The sequence below is a fragment of the Gymnoscopelus microlampas genome (assembly GCF_963454915.1).
Source record: "Gymnoscopelus microlampas genome assembly, chromosome: 8".
Classification (NCBI taxonomy): domain Eukaryota; kingdom Metazoa; phylum Chordata; class Actinopteri; order Myctophiformes; family Myctophidae; genus Gymnoscopelus; species Gymnoscopelus microlampas.
Genome location: NC_139945.1, coordinates 11,910,324 through 11,930,269, shown reverse-complemented (window position 1 = coordinate 11,930,269; position 19,946 = coordinate 11,910,324). Strand labels below are relative to the sequence as shown.

Here is a 19,946-nt window from a genome sequence, read left to right as displayed (position 1 = left end):
TAGTAACTAAGAAATAATCAAACTGCAAAAGGAGTGCCAGGTTTGTGTAGTAACTAAGAAATAATCAGACTGCAAAAGGAGTGCCAGATTTGTGATGTAACTAAGTAATAATCAGACTGCAAAAGGAGTGCCAGGTTTGTGTTGTAACTAAGTAATAATCAGACTGCAAAAGGAGTGCCAGCTTTGTGTAGTAACTAAGAAATAATAAGACTGCAAAAGGAGTGCCAGATTTGTGTTGTAACTAAGTAATAATCAGACTGCAAAAGGAGTGCCAGGTTTGCGTAGTAACTACAGTAAGTAATAATCAGACTCTGAAGCACTATCACACAACTGTGTCCTCTACCTGGTTGTTACAGGTGTAGGCATTCCTGGACTCTATCAAGGTGGTGTAGTTCCAGGACAAGGTGTGTGCGTGTCATCCTCTGTTCAATTCATATCACATTGATTTAAGTAACTGTTCAGTTCATCACATTGCTTTAAGTAACTGTTCAGTTCATATCACAGTCCATTGGTTTAAGAAACTGTTCAGTTCATATCATAGTCCATTGGTTTAAGAAACTGTTCAGTTCATATCACAGTCCATTGCTTTAAGAAACTGTTCAGTTCATATCACAGTCCATTGGTTTAAGTAACTGTTCAGTTCATATCACAGTCCATTGGTTTAAGTAACTGTTCAGTTCATATCACAGTCCATTGGTTTAAGTAACGGCTGCTTGTCAGTCTGTCTTGGTACTGTCAGTTGAACAGCAGCTGTGTGCGTTTCATGTTTTTCACTCCAGGGTTCGGTGGACGCGGGGTTCTTCCTGGGGTTGCCATCGGTAACGGCCTCAATCCTAAATCGCGTAAGTTCCATAAAGTGATTTAGGCAAATTTTGTCTTGGTATTTTGCTTCTATGTTTTGTTTTTTGTTCACCTTTATTTTACCAGGAGTAGTCCCACTGAGATTCAAAGTCTTCTTTCACTAGGGAGTTCTGACCAAGACTGTTTTAAGATCCTCCATAACTGATCAGTTAGCCTAGTTAGTTTGACATGACTCTAGCTCATATCAAGGTGAGGATGTAAAAACATTAAAAACACTTTCACCAAAAACTGTACGGGTTTGAGTAATAACGTACCTAAATTGTCCATGTGATCAAAATAATGTTGAAGACACCTAATAGGTTTAGGAGTTGGTAGAGAACAGAAGACAGTTCATGATGCAGGATAGCCTTATAAAGAAAAATTTACCATTCAACGGTTGTATAAGAAGAACCTTATTTTAGAATTGTTTTTTAAGATTATTCCATCAACTTTTAAGGCTCAAAAGGGTCTTGCCCCCCAATATCTTGTTGCGCTCCTGTCTCCCTATAACCCTCCCCGTGCCCTAAGGTCCTCAGGTGAGAACTCACCTTGTAACAAAGGACGTTTGCTGTCCAAGCTCCTAAACTCTAGAATGCCCTTACCCGAGTCAATTCGTCAAGCTGACACTATCTTATGCTTTAAATCCCTTCTGAAAACGTTCATGTTCAGAAAAGCGTTCCTGTAAACCACTCTTTCTATGTTATAGTATCTCCCTTTTTTCTGATCTGTTGAATTTGACATTAGCTCTTCTTATACCTGTTTAATTTTACTTTTATGTTGAATTTTGTGTTAGTGTTTTTTACTAGCATCCTCTTATAATTCTGTGTTCCCTTTTTGCATCACTTTTTCTTCATCATCAATATTATTATTATTATTATTATAATATAAGCTGCAGTGGTCTGTTTGAAGCTTATACAATATGATGGTGCGTTCACACAGGCAGTTAAAAAGATACATTCTACCATTCATTTTCAATGGAAGCCAGCGACATGAAGATCCAAAGAGACATCCAACGTTCTAGCGACAAAGTTACAAAGCTACAAAGCTACAAATTCAAGTTGAGCAGGGTTCAACTTCCAGATATGAAGATAGAAAACTACAACTGTAGCTCCGATGTCTGCACGTTTGATGACGTCAACGACCGTGTTGAGCAACACAGACACAACGCGACACAGCGACAAAGATGCGGTGTATTTTTTGTATCTTTGTATCTGGCCCTTGTGAACGCACCGTGAGAATGTTGGTTGATCTTCCTTATGCAACTGTTATGGTTCTTTTTACTGAAAGCTGTGATCTCATGCTGTGTGTGTGTGTGTGTGTGTGTGTGTGTGTGTGTGTGTGTGTGTGTGTGTGTGTGTGTGTGTGTGTGTGTGTGTGTGTGTGTGTGTGTGTGTGTGTGTGTGTGTGTGTGTGTGTGTGTGTGTGTGTGTGTGTGTGTTCACACGTGCGTGCGTGCGTTACACAGTACCAGGCGGGGGGCAGGGAGGACAGGGAGGACCAGGTGCAGGTAGGTGTATGGATGATTACTGTTGTATAAGAATACTGTTGCTGCCAGGCACAAACCTCTTATCTCCATATTCTAACTTGTTTGTGTTTTTCCGTGAATTAAGCCGTTCGAAGGATTCATATTTTTTGTTTGAATCCTGAAAAGTATAACAGGTTTGGACATATGAGGTTTCCACCCGACGATATAGATTATCACCTGGGCATTTTGTCATTGCTCGAGGTTGGATATCGATGAATGCCTGACATTTATTTTTGTTTTATCACACACCCATAACCTTATTTGTGCAACACAAACAAACAATATACAACATTTTGGATGCATGTCATTATAGGCGTATACACATAAAAAATAAAAAAACATACATCATGTGAGTTTGTAGATCAGCTATTTTCATTTTTCATCTTACAATGAAGTATATAAGGCTTAAAGCGGCACTATGTAACTTTATTTTATGAATAAAGTTCAGTTAAAGTATGTTAATACAATATAACTTATACAATTGGGGTGGTTGTATTTTGTCTTCCTGCTCTTCTATTGAGACATTTAGATCGTGTCAAAGGTCATGTCTCACCTAGACACAGGATCACAATTTTTTTACCTGGTGGTTAAGATTCAATTTATCCCCTGAGCAAGCAGCTCAATTAGCTCAATGGTAAAAATGTCATCACTTGTGCAGGAAACCGGGTTCAAATCCGGGGTACAAGAGGAAAGTTGCATAGTGCAGCTTTAAGTGGTTAATTGAATAAATAGAATACTGTCATGGAGGAACTGCTCCTGCTGAACGGAATGGTGGACCCCCGCTAGGGGTGGGGAGGCAGCCAGTTGGTTGACAACACAGCAAGTCTTCCCCAGCAGCCATTCCTGGGAAAAGTAATATTGTGTTGTCAAACACCAAAAGGTTACTGTTTTCCACTCTGTGTGTTTTGCACCTGGATAAAATCCAGTATCTCTTCAGCCATAAATTTGACCCGGCATCCAACAGGCCGACCTCTGCGTTACACAACCACTCTGTGAAGCAACAAAGGTCGCTGTTTTCCACTACGTGTTTTTGGTTAATTTGAACCTGGATTAACTCCAGTGTCTCCTTTGGCTGTAAGTTTGTTAGGCGCCTGAGTTTTGTCCGCGTCTAATCCGGTGAGTTCACCGGATTAAACATGAAGCGACATGTATTGACCGACGACAGTGACGTCTCAAAATGGTGTTGCGTAATGAAAGAAAATTGCAGACGTCTTCATATTGATTGGTCGGGAAGATGCATGGGCCTACATCCACTTCCATGTTTACGTTTTGTGGCAACGTTGTCGTGTCGGAGAGTCGCAGTCAGTACGAATGCTCAAAACTCAGAACGTTGAGAGACACAAAGTGCAACGTGTCAGTCGAGACTTGTCGCTGGCCTTTAAGCAGCGTGGTCGCTTGGGGTGACAGTTCAGTGATTGTCTGATTTTATCACCCTGTCAACCATGGCACATACAGGCTGCTGGGTACGTGATCAGTATTATTGTATTATTTTTGCGGGCACTTAACCACATGAACACGTCCGTATTCTGGGTCGAACATTCTGCAAAAATAGCTGATCTACAAGCTCACAACGCGAGGGGGGAGAGAGCAGGTGCAGTATAGAGCCCTGGGGGACCCCGGTCAATGAAGTATATAGAGCTTTAAGTGGTTAACTGCAGGACTGAAATGCAGTGATTCCATGATGCATTTGTAATGCAGGAGGCCGTGGAGGATATGGTGGTTCGATGCAACCAGGAGTGTTTCATGGATATCCACTGAAATCACCTAAGCTACAAGGTACAGTATAAGAACCATCTCTAGTCAACCACAGTCCATTGTTTGTTTCCAGATAGACGTAGATGCCGCATTGGCCCGCTGCTGTTTCTGTAGCGATGTGTCTACACAGCCACCATATCGGTCCAGGCAAGCCCTGCCCTCTAGTGCGTGTACAGTATGTCTATTGAGGATGTCTATCCGCAATTAAAAACATCATAACTCGCAGAATTTTCAACCGTGGTTCATGTCGGTTTGTTTGTTACACATGGCATACATGTAGTTATGATAGAGGATACTTCAATTACAAAGGTGGGTTTTCATACAAAAAAACGGAGTTAACATACGTAACTGTAATAGTTATGAAACAAAAACAAGTTTTTGTCTCCAGATACTTTGTATAATATACAAGGCATATTTACTACAGTGGATTTATGGCTAGTTGCCTGGACCAATATGGCGACAACATTGAATTTAGTTTCACCTGTTCACTGATGTTGAAGGTGACAGCTCTTTTCCCTCTAGTACACACAGTGTCTTACTATCATTATGGCTTCACCAATGGGCGATTCTTTGGGTATCTCCCTAAGGTTATGTATGGTGGGTTTATAAATGGACTCTTATTGCAAAGGAAGAGAGAGAGAGAGGTCTCTTTTTGGGGCTCCCACCAGAAAGGACAAGCAGATTTGTCCATTTCATTTTCCTCATCCACTTCAGGATGGCCTCAAAATCAGAACAATGTCTCCATTGGCTGCTTGTAGAACATTTAGACAGTAGTTTGCTACTAAACCTTTGATTTGTACTTTTATGTAATAAGCTTCCCATGACGCCTTCTCCCTTCATGGTGCCACATTTACCATTAGTAGTAGTAATAATAATAATAATAAATATAGCAATAATGATCAGTTCACTCTCCTGGCTCGCTGGATGACCAGCGAAAACAGAATCTTCCATGTATTGATCAATACAGTATCATAGAAATACATGTGGTTCTCGCAGGGAATGGTGCCATTGGATACTACATCCTTAAAAGAACAGATCCTCAGCTATAGTAACAACACGTCGCAATGCAAAGCGTTGTTTGCTTGAAGATCTCTTCTTTTCGAGGATAAATTAAGCTTTGGTGCTCTTTTTGGCGTCCGTAGCTGAGTGGGTAGAGACTAGCGGCTGTCTGGTTATCAGAAGGTCACCTGATGGCCTCCCTGCCCACCAGGTACACGTATATGCGTTGAAGTGTCTCTGAGTAAGACACTTATTAAACTTCTAACAGCGCTTATCATGACCATCTGAGCAGCCATCAGCATTGTCTCCGTGCAGGGTTTATAAAGGCCTGCCGCCTTATACTATAGCAAACATTTATGTTACATACAGTAATACTTCCAATATTCTCAGATAATCATGACTGTTTGATGTGTGGAACATCCAAACATACATAATAAACATAAAATATTATTTGGATATTTGCAAACTAAGAAAGGAAGAACACATTACATACTTTGTTCTTCAAGGCTTGACCGTAGATGAGAAACCTGAAATTTAGGAACCCCAATTTGTTACTATACCTTTCAGGACGGGAACTCCTTTTGGGGTTCTTGTTGCTATGTACAGTATATAGCAACATACATTTGTTGTAATTTTTTAATAAATATTTGAAGTTTTTCAGAAAACTTAGGTCAGGATTTAGAAGGCGTTTTTAGAATCGGCCTCAGGTCTAAATTGGTTAATTTGATGTGCAGCAAATTCAAGCACTCTCAAACGCTACAAACTAATCCTGCTCTAGCAAAGACCTACTTGGCTCAAATCATGGCCCTTATTTGAACTCACTAAACGCTTTAATGTGTTAACATTTACGGCTGAATGTAATTGTGTACAATTATGTGGTTTCATCATGTCTGAAAGAATTCTGGCCCGGAAATTAGCTTTTGAGCAATCGGGTAATCAACTTAAATTGATGTCCATCAAACAATTATTGTAACTGAAATATATGGACAGTGTGCCAGATAATTGTTGCCTAATAGTCTGCGCTAATAGTCATATTATGATGTGATTTGTTTAAAAAATATCATGCATTTATGGATGATTTAGCCTGTTAATTATTCTGTTTCAACACTTCCCCTACAGGAGCCTATGGACAAAAGCCTGGCGGTGGAAAACTTCCCTTCGGTATAGAAACCCTTTCCCACCTTTACCTTTGTGTTTTCAATATGATCATTAGTAGAGATGCATGGCTTAACCACTTGAACCCCAGCATCCATATTCTGGGGGGAACATTAGCCAAAAATAGCAGATCTTACCTTATAGATCAGCTATTTTTGCTGAAGAGATTTGTTGGTGCTGAGGTAAAAATGCGGTCCAAGTACAGCGCCCCAGGCTTTTTCTTACCTTTATTTGAGGTTGTTAACTCCCCATGAGAGTGGTCCAGGACCTCAAATTCATAACGAACGATGTTGTCCACAGTTGCGAAACGGGAGTATATGGGCCGTGGTGTAATCCCCTTATTTATATCGCTCGAAAATATTTGTTTCTAGTATATATGTGTCGTGTAGGACCTCAGGGAAGGCACTGTAGTATTATTGTCACATGAGAGCCACCGTAGTGTTGTCAAAGTAGCTTTTGCTGAAATCATGTTTGAAATCTCGTCTCGCATCTACCCCAATAGCACCCAGAAGTCTCGCGATTTTTCATATCCCATCCTGATTGGCGAATTCTGAACATTGCTGACCCACAATAACCTACCTGACCTGGCGGAGACCTGTGCTCCGAGGAGCACCTTTTTCTAGTTCAACGTCATTTCCCTATATGGTTCCTCACTAATGACACTATAGTGTCATTTGTGTCTACACGCTCTGTGTGGATGGTTCCAAAATGTGCCTACCGATGACATCATCTGTGGTAAATTCAAGCAAGATTGAAAGCTTTCATTATTGCATGGCTCTGCAGGCTTCTAGCCAAATATAAGAGGGTCTGTCACTGTGTCTGTCTGTCTGTGTGTTTTTTTCGCAAACCGCTGGACCCAGTCGGCGTCAAATTTCTTGTCAGTAGGCCAGTGGGCCACATAAGTACCTCCACTTTTTTGTGTCACAAGAAAAGTGACTTCTAGATTTCTAGGAAGAGAAAGAAAGACTGTAGTCTCCATTAGTTCGGAATTCCCACCAGTTATATCATCATTGGTAGGCAGATTTCTGAACTGTCCGCAGCCCACCAAGCGAGTAGACAGAAATGGTGCCATCTTATAATGAGGATTAGTGAAGACCAATTATATGATGAAAAGAATGCCGCAAATGATCCAGAATATCGCAGCACGCCCAGTCTTCAACCACCCAAAATGTTGTTCATGTCTCCCCCCTTTTCCGTACTGTTCATTGGCTTCCAGCAGCTGCCTACAAGGCAATCAAAGGCCAGGCACCCCCAAACCCTTCCCATTCACTTAGATCACAGGAACACAGGAATGCTGTCCAAGCTTTTCCTAAAACACCCAAGACAACATTCTACACGTCCCAGACTATTCTCCCTCCTGGCTCTACAACTGTGGAATAAACTCCCTATTGCAGTCAGAACTGCAAACTCACCAATTTTTCCGTCATAATCTGAAGACTCCACCTGACCCCCTAGCACTTCTCTCTCCTTTATCCCTTCTTGATGCTAGTTTACAATGCAGATCTTGGTTACTTGTTACTCTTGTTTTGTCCCTTAGATTAGTTTTTTCTCAACCACAAATGTTAAGAATGTGAGATAGATATAAGTGTTCTTTTAATGTTGTTGATGTATATTTCAGGTTACGGGGGCTTTGGTGGTGGTGGTGCTGCCGCTGGGCTCCCAGGGGGGTTAGGTGGTGCTGGGTCTAAGCCTGGGAAGCCTGGATATCCCATTGGAACTGGTGGGTATTTATTTTACACCAGAATATCACCAGAAGGGGGGAAAACCTACCAGAATTATCCACAAACATAGTCATCGTTGCTGTCGGGCAGTAACCTCTTACAGTAACTCCATACTCTAACTTTTTGTGTTTTTGTTTTTGTGTTTCGGTTTTGTAAATTAACAGATATACAAGCTCGCGACCATAGACCGTAAAAATGAATGGAAAATGTGACGCCGTTGGTTTCTATAGACCGTAAATGAATCCTATTTTTCAGTGTAGTTATATATCCTGTTCGAAATGCTAATGGAAATGAATGCTGTTGTCTTCACTCGGTAGAACCAGTAGAAACCCTAGAAACATACAGTACCCTACTTAATCATTAATTAAAACATTTATGGGACCATAATTTACCAAACGCATATCATGATGATTTAAAAAAGATTTTAAACTAGCGATTGAGAACATAAAGTGTTTATGAAAAGGTTTACTACAGTAATAAAATCAAGTGTTAAGTTCGCCCAAAACCTCATTGACTTTATATTGAGATTATGTTGAGATAATGTATTGCGACCACCGAAGGTGAAATAGCGACATCTGCTGGGCCATTATTAGGAACAGCAGGCTGAGAGAGAACCCGGAAGTGAGCTTCAATTCCAGCGAAGGGGGCTTGCCTCTTGCTCGTGACACGCTTTGAGCTTGTAGATCTGCTACTTTTGCTATTTTCAAATTTGAATCCTGAAAGTAACAGTTTTGGACGTTTTTCCACCCGACAGAGACTAATTGCTATTGTTAATTATGCTAATGTTTCCCTTTTTGTAGGGGTGGGTCCAGGGGGCCTCTCACCCGGCCAGGCTCAGGCTCTGGCCCAGGCTAAAGCTGCCAAATATGGTAAATGCATAACATCAAACAATAACTGCTGGTCAACACAAAGTATTTCAAGTATTTCATTTCATTTCATTGAATAGTAGAATATCAGTGCCGTCTGTGTATTAAAGGCTGTGCTCTTTCATTTCTATAGGTGCTGGTCTTGGGGGTGTGGGTGGAGTCGGCGGCGTTGGGGGTGTTCCCGGTGGAGTTGGCGGTGGATATGGGGGTGTGCCTGGAGGAGTTGGGGGTGTTGGCGGTGGATATGGGGGTGTGCCTGGGGGTGTTGGCGGTGGATATGGGGGTGTGCCTGGGGGTGTTGGCGGTGGATATGGGGGTGTGCCTGGGGGTGTTGGCGGTGGATATGGGAGTGTGCCTGGCGGTGTGCGCCCAGGAACTTATCCAGGGCAAGTGCCAGGAGGTACAAACCAAATCTTATTAGCAATATACCAATTATTTCATTGCTGTCGGGCAGAAACCTCTTATCTCCATATTTTAACTGTTGTGTTTTTTTGTAAATGAACGCCCTACTTGATCACACTACAGCGTCACACAAAACCATCAAAAGTAGCAGATCTACAAGCTCCAAACGAGGCGTGAAGCGACCCGTTTTGAGCTTGAAGATTTGCTACTTTTGCACATTCTTTTATTTGAATCCTGAAAAGAAACAGTTTTGGTCATATGAGGTTTCCACCCGACAGAGACACTCTAATTTTGAACAAATCTTGGTGGCTGCAGGAAAATGCAGTGCTATACACTCATTGCCTGAAATATATATTTTTATTTTACAGCCGGTTACGGACCTGGTGCAAAGGCAGCTAAATATGGTGAGACAATACAGTTTTTAAGCATGTAAATATAGATGATCATGCGGGCACTCATCGTCGTTGGCCGGGGTTCTCCAACTGAAGGTCAGCGGATGGTGAGGGCTGATGCAGGCGTGCCCAGGTTGGAGAACCTTGGCCAACGATGAATGCAGGGGGCGATACACATACTGTAGTTTTATTATTTACAATTCAGGCATTTAGCAGACGCTCTTATTTGCTGTTGGGTATGTTACGTCATGCTGTCCGGATACACTCCAGTGTCTTGTCAGCCGTGAATTCTAGCATTTGCTGCAACCGTGTTTGGCGGCTGAGTGAAGGCTGAGCGGCATGACATGTCGAGTTCTTTTTGCAGCGAGGTCGCTCGCGGTGACAGTTCACCGTATCGTGACACTTTAACATCAGCTGATTGGTCAGCCGCTGGTATTTAATCAGTGACAACTTAGTAAGTTAGTAAGTAGATCGGGAGAGGCTTATTGTCGGTGTCAGCCAATGACGCGGGAGTCTGTCCCTGTTACAATGCGCTAGACCCCTGGGCGATGGATTGCTGAGGTGGAGCGCCACACCTACCATCAGCTCCCAGGACTTACAGCACAACTTGCCACACCCAAGCCGTGCTACTCATATGCCAAGTTGGCGGTGCCCGTGATCGAACCCATGACCTTGTGGCAGGGCCGGCCCTAGGATTTTCGTGGCCCTAAGCACGTTTTTTTTGGTGCCCCCCCCCCAAACACCCCCATTATAAAATCATTGCCATTTTTTATTGCATACTTAAATAATAACGCTAGTTGTTGGATAGGAGATACATGACAAAATTACAATATGAAAGTTAAAAAAAAGGCCCCCTAGTGGTTGTGGCCCTAAGCGACCGCTTATATTGCTTATAGCAGCGGCCGGCCCTGCCTTGTGGACCAAAGACGAGAGCTCTACCGACTAAGAGCTCTACCGACTGAGCTACGCAGACACAAGTGGGAATTAGAATTCAATTGAAACTTAATTTGGAGAAAAATGGGAAAATAAAAAAGAGAGATCTATTGATATAACAGACTCACTCTCAATCTGCCTATTTTATAATAATATTACTGTAAATATTATAATATAATGTAAAAATGTTAAACAAAAGTTGTTTGCCTGGTAACCAGTTTCTAGTTCAACAAACAGCCACGACTACAGTTTGTTCAATATTCTTGTTATATTGATAGTTATATTGTTATATTGATGGATATTCTTGTTGTTGCTGATTCTGATTCTGATATTACATGCAGTTTAATATGTCATGAGCATTATTTAGAACAATGTTATGTTACACAATGGATAGTTCAGGTTCTTGATTATAATCGGCTGAGCCATGTTCAAACACACTTGTAATAAGTGTAATTAATAATCACCCCAATACTTGAGCATGCTTTCCACTGCGTCTGTGACTCAATCTGCCCGCATGATATTATATTTAGTCTCTCTGGACTTTTGTTGACAAACCTGGTTATTCTACAGGAGTACCAGGGGCTGGAGGCGCAGCCTATCCAGGAGCAGGAGTAGTGGCAGGAGGTGCTGGAATACCTGGATACTTTCCAGGAGCAGGAGCAGTACCAGGAGCAGTTCCTGGAGCTGGAGGATATAATCCAGCGGCCAAAGCGGCTAAATATGGTAGGATTCATAAATCACATCACATTGACGGCGGCACATTCAGTACTGAGCTTGGTTAAGTTATGAACCCTGATACATTTACCCTCCCTCAATTTTAGGAGCAGGAGGTCTGGGCGGAGCAGGAGGCCTGGGAGGAGCAGGCGGCCTGGGAGGAGCAGGTGGAGTAGGATTAGGCGGAGTGGGAACAGGAGGATACAACGCTGCTGCTAAAGCCGCCAAATATGGTAGGAGACATGATCACATAACCTACTGTATGAACTGTTTGATTTATACTTACTGTAGTTTCACGCTGGTGTCGTGCACCAAAAATAGCAGATCTACAAGCTCAGAACACAACACGCCACACCGTGTTATGAGCTTGTAGATCTGTTATTGTTGGTGCGTGACACCCGTGCGCAGCTAGGTATAAACCAGGAATAACACTGGGTTCACACAGTCACACTGTACGTGGAAGTGGCGAGAATCGCTGCAACACGCCGGGCACGCCTACCAGTTTCTTTTAGGCTCCCTGCACCCTGCTCCTATGTTAACTGATTGAGCTGTTCATACCAACTGATATTCCTGGTGGGGTACCAGGTGGGGTACAGGTGGAGTTCTAGGCGTAGTACCAGGAGTAGGAGTTTACTCGCCAGCAGCCAAAGCTGCTAAATACGGCAAGACAGACTCTGTTGAATTAACTCTTGTGAACTTGAGCTGTGCTGCTCAATGCCTTCTAATTTCCTAATTCCAGTTTTGAACCTGTGTTGTCATCTCCTAATCTAAGTAAGGGATAGTGTACAGGGATGCTGGGCTGTACTGTGCATTATACTGTTCATGACACAGCTACTTATGAACAAAATCAATAATTCGAAGAAAATATTGATTTAATAAGCCTTTTATTGTTAGCCTACACAGTTTTGCAAATAAATAGTCCATTAAATATTATGTTTAGAATCTGTTATGTAAGCAATAATGCACTCTGAGGTGTCCCGAAAATAACCTGGGAGTGCATTATCATGCTTACACCATGAACACTTACCAAAGAAAAACTAGACTCCTGCAGAGCCACACCATAAAAACAGAGGCTATATTCCTATTTTATAATAATATTACTGTAAATATTATAATATAATGTAAAAATGTTAAACAAAAGTTGTTTGCCTGGTAACCAGTTTCTAGTCCAACAAACAGCCACAACTACAGTTTGTTCATTATTCTTGTTATATTGATAGTTATATTGTTATATTGATGGATATACTTGTTGTTGCTGATTCTGATTCTGTTATTACATGCAGTTTAATATGTCATGAGCATTATTTAGAACAATGTTACAAAATGGATAGTTCAGGTTCTTGATTATAATCGGCTGAGCCATGTTCAAACACACTTGTGACCACATTACGTCAATCTTACAGATAAATGTTAATAATCACCCCAATACTTGAGCATGCTTTCCACTGCGTCTGTGACTGTGTGTTTGCTTGGCAACAATTCTGTTAAATGTCACTGAAGAAGTACATTGCTTGGCAGAAGAATGATTATTTGTTATCAGTATATTATTGCACTTTTTGTTGCTCTGTGTAAAATAATGTAAACCGTGGCATGTGTATGTAGTAACCGTTTTATAAAAGCAATAAGCCATGCGAGGCTGTGGGTTAGGCCTACTGTGATTTTATCAGAGCTAAGGGTTGCTGTTAGGCCATGTTCCATGTGGTGCCTAACAACACCCCTTATGAATCATTGTAAAACCACAGCCTTGCGTGGCTTATTGCTTTATTAGGGGGCCATTATCCTCCTCAGAAAGTGTTTTTTGAGCTGCCAGTGAGGGCTCTTAGCATCTCAAGCAGAAAGATAGTTTAACTTTTGGGGGAGGAGGGCTGCTCATCAATGTCACTTTCCTACGCAGAGGGTTGGAGAAACATCACACCACAATCATTGAGTGTCCCCAAAAATGTGCAGCCCTCTGTCGCTCAAAAAAAAAGACGCTTTTTGTGGACACGGTCCCTTAAACCAGTGGGCCGGGTTCCCAAACAGTGGGCCGGGACCCATTTGTGGGTCGCGGACACATTTTTATGGGTCACTGGTAAATATTCCTTTAGTTTTTGGTTCCTTTTTTTTTATCCAAAAGAGGAAAATATTTCATGAATTAAGAACAAATTCAATGATTTTTTTTCAAAAGAATTTCCTGAATACAAATAAATAAAATAAATAACATAAAATACTAAAGAAAAGTTTAAGAAGTAGTGAAAATAGCCGATCAACAAGCTCACAACGAGTCACATCGCCACTGCCATCTTAAAAATAATGCCTTAATTGACATAATCAGAATAATATAGGAATTAATCCAGAACACTAATAATACATGTTCATCTGGCATGGAGCAGGTCTGGGAGCAGGAGGAGCAGGTCTTGGAGGTCAAGGAGCACTGGGAGGAGCAGGAGGATTTCCAGGAGGAGTGGGAGGAGTTCCAGGAGGAGTGGGAGGAGTTCCAGGAGGAGTAGGAGGTGGAGGATATGCTGCTGCCAAAGCTGCTAAATATGGTAAGTTTTTCATTTTGAATCTTCTCCTGATTTCCTTTCCCAGTGTGTCACATCATCCCCCCACTGTGCTCTTTTTGCATGTATGCCATAGATATCACCCTGACCCAGCAAAACATATGGGTTTTACTTTTTAGGGGTGTTTGGCTTTTATGTTGGTGTGGCCTGGGTTTTCAGATTCACCTGTATTGTTACGTCACAGGTTTTTTACAGGTGTAAAGAAGAGGGTGAAATTATAACGAGTTTGCTCTATCCTTTGTAGTGTTTGTGAGAAGAGAAAGGATAGAGGTGTAGTGTTTGTGAGAAGATAAACTATAGAGGTATAGTGTTTGTGAGAAGAGAAATGATAGAGGTATAGTGTTTGTGAGAAGAGAAAGGATAGAGGTGTAGTGTTTGTGAGAAGATAAAGGATAGAGGTGTAGTGTTTGTGAGAAGAGAAATGATAGAGGTATAGTGTTTGTGAGAAGAGAAAGGATAGAGGTGTAGTGTTTGTGAGAAGAGAAAGGATAGAGGTGTAGTGTTTGTGAGAAGAGAGGATAGAGGTGTAGTGTTTGTGAGAAGAGAAAGGATAGAGGTATCGTGTTTGTGAGAAGAGAGGATAGAGGTGTAGTGTTTGTGAGAAGAGAAAGGATAGAGGTGTAGTGTTTGTGAGAAGAGAAAGGATAGAGGTATCGTGTTTGTGAGAAGAGAGGATAGAGGTGTAGTGTTTGTGAGAAGAGAAAGGATAGAGGTGTAGTGTTTGTGAGAAGAGAAAGGATAGAGGTACAGTATAGTGTTTGTGAGAAGAGAAAGGATAGAGGTATAGTGTTTGTGAGAAGATAAAGTATAGAGGTTTTCAGCTTGTCATCATGTGTGTCTTTTACAGTAGAAAGAGCATATTGTCGCTGTCGGTCAGAAACCAGCTATCTCTATTTTTCTACTTTTTTATAAATCAGTGCTATTGAACACCCTTTACGTCTGTGTGTGTGTTTTACAAATATTGAACCAATGAAAAGTATTAAAAAGCGCTTCTGACTAAACCTCCATTGGATCCTCAAACTGTCGGACAAACCAGCTAACTCCAACTTGTTTAGTTAGTAGGTGGTTTGTCCCCCATTGATTAGATTGACGAAGTTAAAAACCTCCTAACTCCACTTGAGCTGTATTTGGGTAAAGTGATGATAATATAAGGACACGTGCATAAAGCCACCATACCGACTTAGATGAGGCAGTATTGTGTTGTTCTAAAAACATGCTTTTTTAATTTCCTGAATAGACATAGTTGGTTTCTGCCAGACAGCAGAGATATACAGTAGATCATTGTATAGCTGAAGAGTATTAAGCCTAATTTCTACTTTGTGAGCCAAGTCCTGGCTCATGGCTTATAGCTCTAATAGTACAATATCTAGTACAGAGATATGAGCCATGAGCCACGGCATGGCTCACACAGTATAAATTAGGCTTTAGCCATAAGGCAACTGACAACTGGCATTAATTATATAAAATGCCAAAATCTGAAAAACATTCATCTCCTCACATAATCTCCTAAAATGTGCTCTACTGTGCATTGTTCTAGTTTTAACAATGTTAACAAGTTATAAAATACCCCGAAACCTACCTGGTGTTGTCAGGACAGCCACAAAACCTCATCACGTCAATGGAAAGAATAAGAAATTAAAAGAGGCTCTCTGATCTGAACCAAATCTAGCCATCTGCGCTTTAACCATTTAGCCAACATTTATACTCAAATCTTTGCTTCTGGTGGTCCCCAGAACAAAATAGTTTTGAGATGGGGGTCCGCGGCCAAATACATATAATTTTGCGGGTCCTTGACATGAAAATGTTTGAGAACCACTGCAACATACGTTTTTCAGAAAACTTAGGATTTAGAAGACATTTGTAGAATCGGCCTCAAGTCTTAATGGGTTAAAGACTCACGCAGCGCTCCTGTATTTATGAACTAATAGTAACACATGTTTATCTGGCATGGAGCAGGCCTCGGAGCAGGAGGAGCAGGTCTTGGCGGTCAAGGAGCACTGGGAGGAGCAGGAGGAGTTCCAGGTGGGGTACCAGGAGGAGTAGGAGGTGGAGGATACTCTGCTGCTGCCAAAGCTGCTAAATATGGTAAAGTTCTTCATGTTGAATCTCCTTAAAAAATGGATTGAAACAACTTTTTTATATCCGTTTTTTGACAGCCTGCGTCAGATTTAACATGGAGGCGCATTCTGCTGATTGAAGCTCTTCCATGTCACGCTTGATGTGTGTGCCTGCGTGCATGTTTGGGTGTGCGTGGGAGAGAGTGTGCGTGTGCGCTTATCTGAAGTCGGGTCATAGTTTCAGCATTGAATCCCACTTTCCCTTTCCCTGGCCACATTAGCTCCGGCTGGGGGATCCCGAGGCATTCCCAGGCCAGCGTGTAGTAGATGTAATCACACCACCTGGTCCTCGGTCTGTCCCATGGCCTCTTCCCAGCTGGACATGAGTGGAAAACCTCCCTGGGGAGGCCACCAGGAGGCATCCTCACTAAGAAGTCCAACTGGCTCATTTCTACACGAAGGAGCAGTGGCTCGACTTTGACTCTCTCCCGGATGACTGTCAGTGTTGCCATGTCTGCCTATTATAAGCGACTTTGGGCTTGTGTTTCTGTAAGGTCGCTTGTAAATAATATTGGTGGGTGCGTTTTTTGGGGCTCGTTTCAAGCGTAATTTGCTCATTTGGGCTTACATTTTCATGTCAAGGACCCCCCAATTAATATGTGTTTCTCTGTGGACCCCCACTGCAGGGCCGGACTGGGACCAAAATTAAGCCCTGGCATTTTGGTCCGGACCGGCCCACCCACCCCCCCATTTTGTCAACGGTGGAGGGGGGGGGGGGGGGGGGTGCGTTTCACTGTTTCAGCCCAGCCCTGCACATGAACTCTGCGGCCGCACTGAGGCGCCTGCTGGAAAGCATCCCAGCTCAAACATTAACATAACTAATAATTGGGCCGCGCGACTCGGATATGACCGTAATAACCCTAAAACATTTTTAAAAATATATTAACTTTTTTTTTTTTTTTTTTGGCCCAGTGGCCCACTGGCCCAGCGGCCCAACGGGCATTTGCCCGGTATGCCAAATGGCCAGTCCGCCGCTGCCCCACTGAAAACATTTTGTGCCAGGGACCCCCCATACAAGATCTGGCAACACTGGTGACTGAGCTTCTCACCTTATCCCAATAAGTGAGAGCGATGCAATTGTGTTCTTTCGGTCATGACCCACATTTTATGACCATAGTTGAGAGCAGAAACAAACAATGACCGGTAGATCGTGAGCTTTGCCTTCTGAATCAGGTCTCTTTTTCGTCACAACAGTGTTAGTTGTAGCAACCGTGTTGGTTTGGTTTTAAACAATGTTAACAAGTTGTAAAATATATCCAAATCCTCCCTGGTGTTGCCAAGATGACTACAAAACTTGATCATGTTCAATGGGAAAAAATTATTCGCTTTGAAAGAGGCTCTCTGATCTGAACCAAATCTAGGTGGGGAATGGGTGCTATCTGCACTCTGATGATGTCAATTGTTGACACAGGTGCTGGGACTCATCCAAAAATAGAAGGTCAACCACACACTGCCAAAGAAATAGTCTGGGGCTTTGTTCAGACCGCCGGAAAATCTGATATGTTCCTCTAGTCTGATCTGTAGGTCATCCCACACTGTTATTTACAAGTCATGAGATTAGATTTGTGTATTCAGACATCAGAACCATTCTGCGTTGTTTGTCGTCGTCGCTCACAATGTGTCTCATTGCAACGCGTTGGTCTTCAGGCAGAGGCTTTGAGCCGCTCTCCTAGAAGTGCACTGCTCACGTGATATTTTTTCACGGTTGTTGGACACATCTTTTGAAATATACAATCTTGATTAATTCACACACTTTACATGTTTATCTTGAATGGAGGGCTAGGAGCAGGAGGCCTGGGAGCAGGAGGTGCCGGGCCAGGCCTGGGACTAGGAGGTGCAGGAGCAGGCCTGGGAGGTGCAGGTGCCGCTGCTGCTGCCGCCAAAGCTGCTAAATACGGTATGCAGACAAACAGTCAAGTCATATTAAAGATCTGATTTGCACTGTACTTTGAACTGTCTGCCCAGCTAGCTAGTTAGCATTATTGTTTCTGTAGGCCGGAAACCTTGAATGTCCAAAACCATTACCATTATTTTCAGGAATTAGAAAAAAATAACCTGAGTTCCAATAGTAGTTATTATTTAGTCACAAGCTCTTGTTAATAGTCTACTTTACCATCTCATTTTGTAAATTAGATATTTATGAAACCCACTGACAGATTTACCCACTTTAAACCTCGCCTCCCTATTTTAGGCATATTCTAGGTCCCAGTTGCATCCATGTGATGTTTTTCTTTATAGGTGAAAATGTTACATTTTCTTTCGAATGTAGCGAAAACAGCCAATCTACAAGCTCACAACGTGTCACATCGCCAACACGTTGTGAGCTTGTAGATTGACAATTTTCACTACTTTTGTACTGTCATACGACAAAGTTAAGTATGAAATATAGTATTCCTTCATGAAAAAAACTAACAATTCAATGTATCTGTATTCTCATTGAGGGTCATGTTTTCTCATGGTTATTGGCAGGTCTCGGACCCGGTGCTGGTGGCCAGACAGGGGTCGGTTACGGTGTGCCGGGCGCTGGTGGTGGAGCGCTAGGTGGAGGAGGATTCCTAAGACCAGGAGGTACAGTAGCAGGTTCATTTAGGGCTGCCATAGCTGAACGGGTAGAGAGGCTGCCATAGCTGAACGGGTAGAGAGGCTGCCATAGCTGAACGGGTAGAGAGGCTGAACGGGTAGAGAGGCTCCCATAGCTGAACGGGTACAGAGGCTGAACGGGTACAGAGGCTGCCTGGGAAACAGAAGATCCAAAGTTTCGAGCCCCGGTAATGTGTCGAGGTGTCCCTGAGGAAGACACTTGACCCCCTAACTGCCAGATCAATTCATGTCTGCAAGCGACAGTATCACACTACACGGAGTATAAATTAGGCTTCAGAAGCTCATCATAGCAGTGGGGGAAACTGAATTTGCCACAAAATTATTTTCTTATATTTCCAGGCGCTGGTACCTTCCATATATTATGTTTAATCTTCTTCTTCTTCTTTTAGTGGGAGGAGGAGCAGGTCTGGGAGGTCAAGGGTCACTGGGAGGAGCAGGAGGATACGCTGCTGCCAAGGCTGCAAAATACGGTACCAGAAGTAATCAATCCGATGTCTGATGTACGGTAGTTGTTTTCTGTGTAAACTAAAGCAACGCTGGAGTAATTAAGTCGGTAGCTTAACGGTTCACAAGCCATGCGGCCCATACCATGAATCATACTGTGATCAATGGACTAAACATGCCTGACCGCTGGTATGCTCCTTTAAGATTACATAACAAATGTGCATGCACATCCGATCTCACCCAGGTGCTGTGCAAACAATGATCAACAGTAAAAAAAAGAATACGTCTGCAACACTGGTATCTCAGCTCGTTCTATTGCTTAGTCAACGTTTCGATCCAGCTGGTTCTTCTTCAGGAATTGAAGAAGATCCAGCAGTATCGAAACATTGAAGATTACAATTTCTTCCTATGGCGAAAATCACATTGCAGACAGAAAGGTCACATGTTTTAATGCAGTTTGTGTATACAATGTTGATTAATTTACACACTTTACATGTTTATTTTGAATGGAGCAGGGCTAGGAGCAGGAGGAGCAGGCCTGGGAGCAGGAGGAGCAGGCCTAGGAGCAGGAGGTACCGGGGCAGGCCTGGGACTAGGAGGTGCAGGAGCAGGCCTGGGAGGTGCAGGTGCTGCTGCTGCTGCCGCCAAAGCTGCTAAATACGGTATGCAGACAAACAGTCAAGTCATATTAAAGATCTGATTTGCACTGTACTTTGAACTGTCTGCCCAGCTAGCTAGTTAGCATTATTGTTCCTGTCAGGCAGAAACCTTGTATGTCCAAAACCATTACCATTATTTTCAGGAAATGGAAAAAAATGACCTGTGTTCCAATAGTTATTATTTAGTGACAAGCTCCTGTTAATAGCCTACTTTACCATTGGTTAAATTAAATATTTATGAAACCCACTAACAGATTTACCCACATTAAACCTCGCCTCC

At 42.5% G+C, this 19,946-nt stretch overlaps 1 protein-coding gene across 1 annotated transcript in view; it reads left to right on the top strand.

Annotated features, from left to right (window-relative positions):
• The window catches only part of elna (elastin a), a 125,109-nt gene that overhangs the window by 67,914 nt on the left and 37,249 nt on the right, over window positions 1–19,946 (top strand). The window contains exons 11-27 of the mRNA XM_084065218.1: window positions 357–404; window positions 780–842; window positions 2,306–2,347; window positions 4,064–4,141; window positions 6,239–6,280; window positions 7,893–7,994; window positions 8,796–8,864; window positions 8,995–9,261; window positions 9,632–9,667; window positions 11,159–11,311; window positions 11,410–11,535; window positions 13,675–13,830; window positions 15,802–15,930; window positions 17,740–17,859; window positions 18,432–18,530; window positions 18,953–19,033; window positions 19,520–19,669. Coding sequence (XP_083921344.1) covers window positions 357–404; window positions 780–842; window positions 2,306–2,347; window positions 4,064–4,141; window positions 6,239–6,280; window positions 7,893–7,994; window positions 8,796–8,864; window positions 8,995–9,261; window positions 9,632–9,667; window positions 11,159–11,311; window positions 11,410–11,535; window positions 13,675–13,830; window positions 15,802–15,930; window positions 17,740–17,859; window positions 18,432–18,530; window positions 18,953–19,033; window positions 19,520–19,669 — 1,761 coding nt within the window. The remainder of the gene's footprint in view (window positions 1–356; window positions 405–779; window positions 843–2,305; window positions 2,348–4,063; window positions 4,142–6,238; window positions 6,281–7,892; window positions 7,995–8,795; window positions 8,865–8,994; window positions 9,262–9,631; window positions 9,668–11,158; window positions 11,312–11,409; window positions 11,536–13,674; window positions 13,831–15,801; window positions 15,931–17,739; window positions 17,860–18,431; window positions 18,531–18,952; window positions 19,034–19,519; window positions 19,670–19,946) is intronic.